At 36.8% G+C, this 11,486-nt stretch overlaps 1 protein-coding gene across 1 annotated transcript in view; it reads right to left on the bottom strand.

The window, feature by feature from the left end:
• The window catches only part of LOC145291120 (uncharacterized), an 81,512-nt gene extending 70,030 nt beyond the window's left edge, over window positions 1-11,482 (bottom strand). Inside the window, exon 1 of the mRNA XM_080136635.1 lies at window positions 9,604-11,482. Within this exon, the coding sequence (XP_079992761.1) occupies window positions 9,604-11,482 (1,879 nt within the window). The remainder of the gene's footprint in view (window positions 1-9,603) is intronic.
• Window positions 11,483-11,486: the final 4 nt, after the last annotated feature.

An 11,486-nucleotide genomic window follows, 5' to 3' on the forward strand; every position in this document is an offset into this window, starting at 1 on the left:
TGCTATTTTTCCCGCACGCTGTTTCGTTTGGGGTGCAGGTAGGGTTTCTCGTCATGGCATTGGTACGTCACTTGACGAGTGACTTGGGGGGGGGGGGATGGGGTGTCTAACTCGCTTCCTTTCATGGGTTCCTGCCTGGATATTTCATTGCCGAATGTCTCGATAACAATGGGGCGGGGTGGGGTGTCAGACTGATAGATATTCAAAATAAATTTTAAGGGAGGGAGAGAGAGAGAGAGAGAGAGAAAGAGAGAGAGAGAGAGAGGAATGCCCACTTCTGCATTATCCCCTGTTTTCTTGTGACGAATAGTAAGTAAAGAAAGCGTTATAATTATTTTTTAAGCATTTTGGTCTTCACATATTCTGTAGACTTTTTTAATTTTGGCGGTTTTTTTTTGGTTTTTTTTTCACTATTTTAAAAGTAATTATTAGAAAAAAGCCTAAAATAATTGGCTTATTTATGGATCTTTTTTTTTAATGGGTCTTAAGCCAGTTAAAATGGTTTTTAAGGGTTCAAAAAGGGGTCAAAATTGAAAAACTCGTTATACATTTTGGACGTTCATCTTCGTTTATTTTTAATCAGTTTATATGCGTGTCACATTGGTACAGTGATGACGTCACCAGCTTTGAATGCTACAGTTTTGCTTTCGATTTCGATTTTAGCTGATGGCAACCAAATATTTTTTTACTTTTAAAATCTCGATTTTATAATAATATATAAGAAATCTGGAAAAATTAAAATATCATATTTAAGCATATTTCGCGTCCCCCTCCTGTTAGTAAGTCATTAATCTTTTAAGAGTTGGAAAAGAAAGATTTTAATGTACAAAGTTGTTTTCATTTATCTTTTTCTCAAAAGCTTCTTTCTGAGATCTGACCACTTGTGGAACTTTATTGTCATTTTAAAGTCCAATGAAAACAACTTCTTATTGAACCGTCCTCTTAAATAATCTAATTATACCAAATTTCCACTACTAACGACTACTACGCTATTATCCCAATGATTACCGCACGCACATTAACCCTAATCGTCGAGCGGACTTCAGGCCTTGATATGCGGTAACCTTTTTGTAACAAAAAACTATGTCCTTAATGAAAAAATAGACATAATGATGAAATATTTATGAATAAAATATAAATTGTGAATAAAAATTTGAATGCGCAAAATACGGTTTTATCCATTACGCTCATATTCTTGGTTAACAATAAAATACGTACAGGGTGAAACGATAAAATTGTCGCCCTATTAAAAAACAACATAATTTCATTTCCGTTTGATGATATTTTGTTTTTGTTTTTTTTTTCTTTTTTAGAATTATCTACTAGTTGGACAGTTGTCTACAAATCCCAATAAAAATAGGAGTCTTCTATTATGTCTGAAAGTGACACAATGTTCAACAAGCAAGATGGGAGATGCGTCACTGTAGAAATCATGCTATCTGCCGATCCAAGTTATGACAACAGGACCATTGCCAACACCCTCAAAATGCAAATCCGGATGGTTCAACGCTTGAGGTCGCAGCTCAACGCATCGGACAACGCATCGGACAACGCATCGGACAACCCCCGGTTATGCTCTTTGGTGTGGTTTTAAGTGAGACAGACCCTGGGTGTGGCGGCAGGATTCAGCGCCGGTCCACAAGTTTGACTCGTTCGTTTACAAAGAATAGGCTAACCAACAACATGCTAAGTATTTTTTGGATTAATTAACCGAGAACTATATAAATAAAGAAGACCGGGAAAATCATTGAGTTGTGCCCTCAAGCGTTAAACAGTCTGAATTTGCATTTGAGGGTGCTGGCAATGGTCCTGTTGTCATAACTTGGATCGGTAAAGAGCATGTTGTACAGCGGGGCATCTCCACTCTTACTCGTTGGGTATTGTGTCACTTTCAAACATGATAGAAGGCTCCTATCACTCTTAGGATTTGTACACAACTGACCAACTAGTAGATTGTCTGCAACAAAAAAAGAAAATCGATTTTCATCAAACGGAAATGGAATCATGTCGTTTTTTCTAGGGCGACAATTTTATCATTTCACCCTGTAAATGAAAAGAAAAAGCTACCTTTAATATAAATGAGTCAAACATTTATTACAAACTAGCAGGACCCGCTAACCAGCGTTTCCAGGCGGAAGCCTTACACCCCTTCCTTCGTAAAACATTAAAGTATGGTTGTTGGTGGCCACTGCCGTCCTTGGATAATTGCGAACACCGCCAACTTCCCCATGTTAAGGGTGGTTTTTGAAGTAGACATCCCAAGTTCCCAATGTTAAGAACGGCTTTAGGAATATACACTCAAAACCTCCTCATGTTAATAATGGTTTTTGGAGTAGACACACCATTTTGTGGTTGGGGGGGGGGGGAGTTAAAAATATTTCCCCAAAATTTAACCGTGATATTCATTGTCAGCGTACACAGCCGCAAATGCTATGTTAAAAATAAGTGACAGTGTCGGTAGGAGAGAAGTAGATTTGTTTATCGCGGGTGTGTACAAACCTGCCAGCCAGTGAATTACAGTGCATAATTCAGGTCTTTATATCTCAGAAATTAATGGTCTGCAACATAATAATGAGATTTTCTTAATCAGCATAGTTAGAAACCCATAAAAGTCGTCATTTTAAAGTGGCGATGGAGCTAATGTAAAAAAAAATTACCCCTCCCTCCCCTAAAAAAATCAGTATAGTCGGAAGGTAGAGCTAATGTAAGATTCCCCACTCCCCCCCCCCCAAAAAAAGAACAAAGTTAACTCGTATGCAGTGGCGAAAAAAACAAACAAAACCAGAAAAGTTAACGTGTGTGCAGTGTTGATATTCCAGACAGAAAGCGAAGTTGGTAAACATAAGTATATAACAACTAAGTGTTTCCGTATTTTGTTAAGACTGGAGCGAGAGATATTGTGAACGTTTACATTCTCAAACCATTGCTGTGCGAGTGTTCTGAACGTGCAAGCAAAGACGAAAAAAACGTTATGTATATTGAGAGGTTAATATGTAGATACATTTTGGTTGTTAGCACTAACAAAAAAGTTAACGTGTGTGCAGTGTCGTTTTAAATTTCGGCAGCCTACACCCAACTGTGTTGCTCACTTTAATAATTTTGTTATTTGTTATGGAAAGAATTTGCCTTTTTATTTAACGATTTTTGTTACGAAATTATAAAATGAATTGTCTTTACAGGATTTTTGTGTATTATATTACGACTAGCGAGGGGGTACCCGGCGTTGCCCGGGTGTTTGGGAGGGGGGGTAAAAAAAGTAAGTATGAGGATCGAACCCGAACTGTTGAGGCAAAGTTGTGAAAAAAAAAGCGTGCGACGTTTACCATTGCCCCACCGCGACATGCTTACGGAAACACGTTTGAATGTATTTAATTAGTTGGATTTAGCAGGTGCTTGTTTTAATGAGTTAATGAGGTCAGTTTTTCCTCGTCCCCAAGATGTTATAGGAAAAAGACTAAGCCACATGCGGCGAGCGACAAATATTGAATATATATCTTCCCGAAATCGACCAAATTAAATAGACAGGCGAGCTTCGTTGTTAACTGTGAGATATTACGATTTGTATGTGATATAAAAAGTTTTAAAAACTTGTGAACCGACCGACCGCTTCTCTGAAAGAAGCCTTTTGTAGATACACAGAAAAAGCGAACACACATACATACATACATACATACATACATACATACATACATACATTTTCGCTTTTATATTTATAGAAGACAATACGTTGATTACATTTGTTTAATTATTGTATTTATTTGGTTTTATTAGTTTCTTTCCGTGTTATTCATTTTGTATTGTTAGACGAACATACATGAACAATAAAGATTTACTTTTTACATTTAAAGTAAATTGAAATTCAAGAATAAATGTTTAACTACAAAAGATATTTGATAGGATTTCACACAAAGGGTTGTTTTAGAAATTTGTCCACTGTGTAATAACTGGCAATGGCTATGCAACCATCGAAACCTTTTTTATTCTTATAGGTTTTCTTTCTGTTGCGAGTTGCATTGTGATTGGAACGGATTAAAAATAAGCAGAAATTCCAGGTCGAAAATTTGCATGTGTGAACGGATAGAGAGAAGAAAATTTATTGAACACAAACAAATTATAGAATATTTACAAACAAACAAAAAGATTTCCAACACGATTTATCGAACTTTCAACACTTTCTGATAGACCTATAAAAATAGTTTTTGATAGACAGACATATGAAGCTCATGGTATCGATGTCGACATGCTTTAGTGATTATCTTTAACTCAACACTTTCCCAAATCTTTATCAACGATCTTTCAATTCATATTTTGAGATGATTTGTTGATATTTATGCAAACGATACAACGATGCAATAAAAGTTACATTAAACATTTCTAAAACAAAACTTTTTTGACTTTGATAAGCGGTGATTAAAAACAATGGACAGATTCGACGTTCACTTGATAACAGAATGTTATATTTTATTATTATTAGACGAAGGTACCACTTGTGCGCGTATGTTACGTGAGTTCTTATTAGTAAAGATACGAGTCTTAGTGAGAGTTTGTCTTATTACAAGTGGTGTTGTATCTTAGAGAGAGAGAGAGAGAGAGAGAGAGAGATGCTGTTGTAAGAGAGATTGTTCGTTTATGACGATTCATATATATTAAAATATTCATACTTAGATGTGTTGATGGAAGAAGAAGCTCTTTGGGTGAGGAGATAGTGTTCAGACAGTCTTAGTGTAGATATGAGATGTAGAGTTCACATTGTCGATATGAGATGTCGAGACGTGTATGTAATGACATTTTATAACACAGATATATAGACATATGATACAATTTTCACTTTAACTTTTTTTTGTAGAATCACAACACAAAGACGAGCTTTATCAAAACACATGATGGGTTTATTTCTTCACGCGACCAGCCGTGGGGGCTTGGCGTCCAAGAATTCAAAGCTTCACATATTAAGTTTGAAAGTGACCGTCTCGCTTCCTAGAAATTCGAATACCAAACTCCAGATTATCGTCTATCGTTCTCAAACTCCCTCTGAGTTTCTCCTTGACTCTCTCACTCTTACTCTAACTTCCTATATTGAGAAATCCATGCATGTCCGGCCACGTGACCAAACTCACGTGCCACCAACATGCCCGACTTGCACGTTTCCGAACATTATGATTTCCCAATAACCTATTTTTTCTTTGTTGTTTTCACAAAGGAATTCAACCTACATATCTAATTCATTTAACCCATATTTTATTATCCACATTCTTTTAACAATGAATAGTTTATTTATTATTTATTTCATCAGAATTAACAATTTACTGGACATTCCATTTTTTTTTTTATTATTCAATTTTCACCCCAAACAAGGCACAGTGCCACTTTGAAGCAGGGGGCTACTATTAGGGAATTAATTAGCGGGGTCATTATGAAGGGAGAAGAGTAGAAAGATGTTTGTTAACATTACACTTGAACTTCTGCATATCATTGCAGTTGGGAAAGCAGAATCCCGGAAGGGAGTTCCAAAGACCCGCAGTTCTGGGGAAGAAACTATTGGAGTAAAAGGCTTTCTTGCACCTAGGGATCTCCACTGTAAAGGGATGAGACTTAGTAGCTTGTCGGGTTTGTCGGGGGTAGTTACGTCGGGGAGGTACAAGTGTTTGCAGTTCGTCAGAGCATTCACTATTAAAGTATTTGTAGAACAGGCAGAGGGATGCAACATCTCGTCGATGGGACAGAGGTTGAAGCCTAGATGACAGTTCAGGACCTATCAGGTTGGCGACTCTTTTTTGAACCCTGTCCAGGAGCGAGAGACAAGCAGCAGATGCACCAGCCCAGATGTGACAACAGTACTCCATACATGGGCGAATGGTTGCCTTATAGAGGTATAGGATACTGGCAGGCGTAAGTAGTTTTCTAGCACGGTAGAGGGAGCCAACCTTCCTTGCAGCAGCTTTGGCAATGCTCTCAATGTATCTATTCCAGTTCATATTCCCTGTAAACGTTAGGCCGAGGAGTTTAAAAGAAGTACTTTCAGGCAATGTGTTCTTGGCCATTGCTATTGGTGGTAGAGAAGGTTTCTTGTAGTTATTGAAGGAAACAAGCTTAGTCTTAGCAGCATTGAATGAGACCAACCATTTTTGTCCCCATTCCACTGCGGATTGGAGGTCATCCTCTAGTGTTTCTGCTATTTTCTTGGATATGTGTTCATTTGTTTTCCCCTCATATCTGTTATAGAGAGTGGTGTCATCGGCAAATATACCCATCTCCGAAACAATATTATCAGGGAGGTCGTTTATGAATATCAGGAACAATAGAGGTCCAAGGATAGACCCCTGAGGCACTCCCGCATTTATGTCATATTGTTTGGATGTACGTCCGTCGAGGACAACTTTGATTTTTCTATTACTTAAGAAGGATTTAATTACGTTATGAATTCTTCCAGTGATTCCATATGATCTAATTTTCCTTAGAAGACCATCGTGCCATACCCTGTCAAAAGCCTTAGATATATCAAGGGCCACCGCTCTACCCTCCCCTATTTTATCCAATGAACGGTATATACGTTCAGAAACTACAGTTAAGATATCTGCTCTTGAACGGGCTTGCCTGAATCCATATTGTTTGTCAATCAGGAGTTTAGCAGCTGTTAGGTGCTGGACTAGGACTTGATTAACTAAGGACTCAAATATTTTGGCGAAAAGCGGGAGGAGGCTAATGGGGCGATAATTTAGTGGGTCAGTTCTTTCACCAGAATTCTTGAAGACTGGTACCACAGAGGCGGTTTTCCAGCAGTCGGGAAAACAAGATTCGTTAAGGCATTTATTGTAAAGTTTGGACAGATCTGGGGCAACCTCGGCAGAGCATTTTTTTAATAGCACAGCCGGGATGAGATCTGGTCCACATGCTTTTGAGGTGTCTAGGTTTTTTATAATAGCATGTACCTGAGAAGGGGTGATTTTCAAATCGTCAAGTGTGGCGTCTGTTCGCAGAGGAAAATCAGGGAGTGAGTGGTGTACCGAGTTCAGTGTGGAGTTTGAGGCAAACCGACTGGCAAGCAGATTAGCCTTGTCAGTTGCCGTGCAAGCAACCTCATGATTGTTTGTTAGTGGGGGAATAATTGACTGTCCATTATTAACTACGCTGTTGTAGATTTTCCAAAAATCCCGGGTTCCTAATTTCTGTGCTTCGATGCGCTTTCTGGTGGTTTCAGAGTAATCTGACTTAGCTGTGTCTATCACTCTCTTACAATTTAAACCTGTTGTTCTTTAAAACTTATATCCAAGGATCGATTTCTGCTTTCTCTCATTTTATTTTCATTTTAAGTAATTTCTCTATTTTTATACTTACATGAAAAGGGGACAGCCCTTATCATGTAACAAGAATTTGATAGATCTGCTGTTGGGCCGTCTATCATTGAATGGTTTCATAGGGCTGAGCATATCTGTAAACTGTGCAAAATAAAAGAACCAACAACAGTCATCCCATTACGGTTAACCAGAGGGACCCATGCGGTATACCAACAACTCGGGGATGAACCAGACTGGGGCGAAATAAAGCAAAGCTTATATACAGTGTTTGGTATGTATATTTTTGTTGCATGGCAATATTTCACTAGCCGATGACTTCACCTCAAGGAATCAGTTGATATGTACTTAGACGATTTACGGAAGTTATCTATACCGTTTGATGGGGTCAATGACAAAATATTAAGCTGTGTCTTTTTAGTGGACTTACCTGATGATGTCAGTAGAATTTTGCGAGTATCGTCATGAATTGAGAAAGTAACAATGGACGAGTTGTTGGCCCGAACTCAAAACATCCCTAAGGAACCGGAACCAACTGATCTTAAATAGAATGTGCATATCATTTCTAGTGCTAAAATTGCTGGAGAAATTATCGGATCAGTTTACCCGGAAAATATATGAGTCTTGATTAAACGTTTTGCTGGTAGAAAAAGCCAGATAGGTCCAAAGATTGGTTACTGTCGACACATTAGGGAAGGAACCGTTGAACCATTGAAGATGATCAACTGAGTTCCAATCTCTGGTGTCTCTCGACGATTGGTCAGAAAGTATCTTTGGGCGAAAATAGTCAATCTTTAAGAGACAGGAACAAAAGAAGGAGTAGATGCTTGTTGGATGTAGATTGCTGAAAGGTAAAACAATTTCACATTGAAGGCAATAATAATAAAGTAAGAACGGTCGACAATTTTTCGATGGCCGGCGTATTTTCTTGAATAGTATATCTTCTAGTGAAGATAGACGTGCTTGACGTAGCATTGGTGTCTTCGAGCTCTGTGTGACGACTATGTAGTTCTCTAAAAGTCTAAAAGTTTAAATGTCCAGGTAGAATAATTACGCCGAGAAGTTTACTTTCTTCATTGTAAATATAGTTTTAACGTTCGGCAACCTACACCCAACCGTGTAGCTCACTTAAATAAATTTGTTATTTGTTATTCATGGAAGGCATTTTTCTTTTTATTTAACGACATTTTTGTTATGAAATTATAAAATGAATTGTCTTTACAGTTTATGTGGATTTTTGTGTATTATATTACGAAGAAAATGCGTTGATTACATTTGTACATTAATTATTGTATTTGGTTATATTAGTTTGTTTCTGTGTTATTTATTTTGTATTGTTAGACGAACATACATGAACAATAAAGATTTACTTTTTACATTTAAATAAATTGAACTTCAAGAATAAATCTTCAACAACAAAAGACATTTGATAGGGTTTCACACAAAGAGTTGTTTCAGAAATTTGTCCACTGTATAATAACTGGCAATGGCTATGCAACCATCGAAACCTTTTTTATTCTTATAGGTTTATAAATGCCGTTGTTGATGGGCAGAAATCTGAAGCTCAAAATATCGATGTTGACGTGCCTTAAGGATCTATCCTTTACTCAACACTTTCTCAAATCTTTATCAACGATCTTCCAATTCATATTTTGAGATGATTTGTTGATATTTACGCAGACGATACATCGATTCAATAAGAGTGACATTAAACATTTCTAAAACAAAACTTCAACAATGTCTGCATCTGGTGATGAATGGTTTCCTCCTTGATGAAGTTCCTTGCTTTAATCAGCTTCTAAGACTGACTTTTAATCTAGATCCTTAATAGAAGACATATTTATTTGGTACAAAGGTTGCTCGAGAAATAGTTGATTAATTTTACCCAAAAAATATACGAGTCTTGATTCAACCTTCTATCCAAAGATTGGTTACTGTCGCCACATTTGGGAAGGAATCTTTGAAACATTGATCGACTGAGCTTCAGTCTCCGGTGCCTCTCGACAGTCTGTCAGAAGTAATCTTGAATACTATATCTTCTAGTGGAGATGAACGTGCTTGGCGTCAAGTTGTCGCGAGAAAGAAAACGTTTTTCTTCGTTGGTGCCTTCGATCTCTCTGTGACGACTATGTAGGTCCCTAAAGGCCTGGAAGTAATCCTTTAAATGGAGTCTGATTGGTCTTCTGTGGTCAAACAACCTTGCAGAGCTGCTTCAGTCAAGTGGAACAGAATGTCGGTGTTTACGAATGTTGAAATGACTGCTTATCCGACGTATAAAAATTAGTTCTAAATATTTACATTCAAAGTCTACTTTCTTCTTGTTTCTTGTCGGGCAAAGCGAACCGAAGTTTGTCCCAAAACCTGGGGTCATCATATCTCAAGTAGGTTTTCGTTTTCATGTAAAGTTTTAATCCACCATCAACCAAATCCGAATCGACATCTTCGAGCAAAACCACAATGAGGTTATTCATTTTATTTGATAAAGATTCTAGGTGGGCCGCTTGAAACTCGTATCTACACCATTCACTAGTGAGGAACTCATTCGTTAACAAAAGAATCGTTCTTTTACTCTTTTCAATACTTTCAATGATATTATCTACAATGGGAGCTCCAACCAGAAAATCTCTAAAATGAACGCACAATTTATAAGCTGGAGTTGTGTTTTCTTCCAAATGAGGAAGCATTTCGTTGACCACAAATGCATCCTGTGAATTGTGATACGAAACAAACGCGTCGTATTCTTTGTCCTCTTCATCCAACTGGTTTTTCTTTGTTAGAATTCGCCAACCAAAACGAACGAAAAGCAAGATTTGGATTTCTATACGATACCCATAGACAATGGTTGCTGTTCCAAATAGAAATACAAGTATTGCAAGACAGATAAATATAACTTTTATATCAACTCGATTTACCGTTTTATTTCCACAATATTTTAAATTATATTTTATTACTGGAGAATCACTTTGATCGCAGAGAATATTTTGAGAATTGATTTGTCGAATTCGATGAATTAAAAATGTACTCAACACATTTAAATCATCACATTTGCATGACCAAGGATTATCGAAAAGAAAGATCGATTTCAAATGATCAATATTGAATGTTTGACTTTCGATTTTTCGAAGATTATTATGGCTCAAGTCTAGTATTTCTAAATTCGGTGTCGCATTAAAAGTTCCTGGCAATATTCTTTCGATTTTGTTGTGATTGAGAATCAACTTGTTCAGATTCTTTAAACCCAAAAAACCATTCGAATCTAAAATCGTGATGTCATTATTTTCCAGATGCAACACTTTAAGTTTGTTGAAACTGATGAATGTTCTCGCCCCAATTCCTGTAATTTTCGAATGATTCAAATACAGAATTTCAGCTATAATTTCACCCCTAAAAGATTTCTTAGTCAAGTATCCAAATTCACTTGCACTGAGGTCAACCAAAATCGCATTGTGAGGTATGCCAATTCCATTAGTCCGTTTCATATTCTGACAATCAACAAGAAACTCTGTGAGATCGTATCTAATTATGCAAATACAACTTCCGGTGCATTTCTGTTGACAGTTTAAGTAACAAGATGAAGGTAAAATGAAGAAAGAATTTCTCTTATAATTATGTTGTTTGTCGGTGGAATTTAAAGAAGTCGTTTCAAAGTAATGTATGTAAGCTTGACGGCACTTAGTCGCTGCTTGATCCGGAAATATTGAATATTTATTGATTGAATTATATTTTGACGATGTCTGACGACGATCACATTCAAATTGATTACCAAACACTGAGTAATTCATTACTGTAATCGGTTTTATTCGCAAACTTGAAGAATCTAAACTGATAAATTCATTCCATCTCAAATCGACCTTTTTCAGATATGCCAAGTCTTGAAATGTTCCTTTTCCTATGGTTTTGATTTGGTTATTCGACAAATTTATTTCTTCAATTAATGAGTGGAACATATATCTTTTTAGAGTTGATAACTGATTGTGCTGCGCATGGAGTATTTTCAGAGTCAATAAAGATATCAAAGCAGAACTAACATCTTCGATTTTATTGTACGCAATATTCAGCAAAGATAAATGACTTAAGACAGGAAAGCAAAATTCTTTTAAGTATCTTAATTCGTTCTGCTGCAGGTTCAATTCCTTAAGAAAAATACAATGCAAAAATGTACTGTTATTGATTTCCTTAATATGGTTCATTTCT

The sequence above is a fragment of the Euprymna scolopes genome, chromosome 12 (genome assembly GCF_053919585.1).
Source record: "Euprymna scolopes isolate OS-2025 chromosome 12, ASM5391958v1, whole genome shotgun sequence".
NCBI lineage: Eukaryota > Metazoa > Mollusca > Cephalopoda > Sepiida > Sepiolidae > Euprymna > Euprymna scolopes.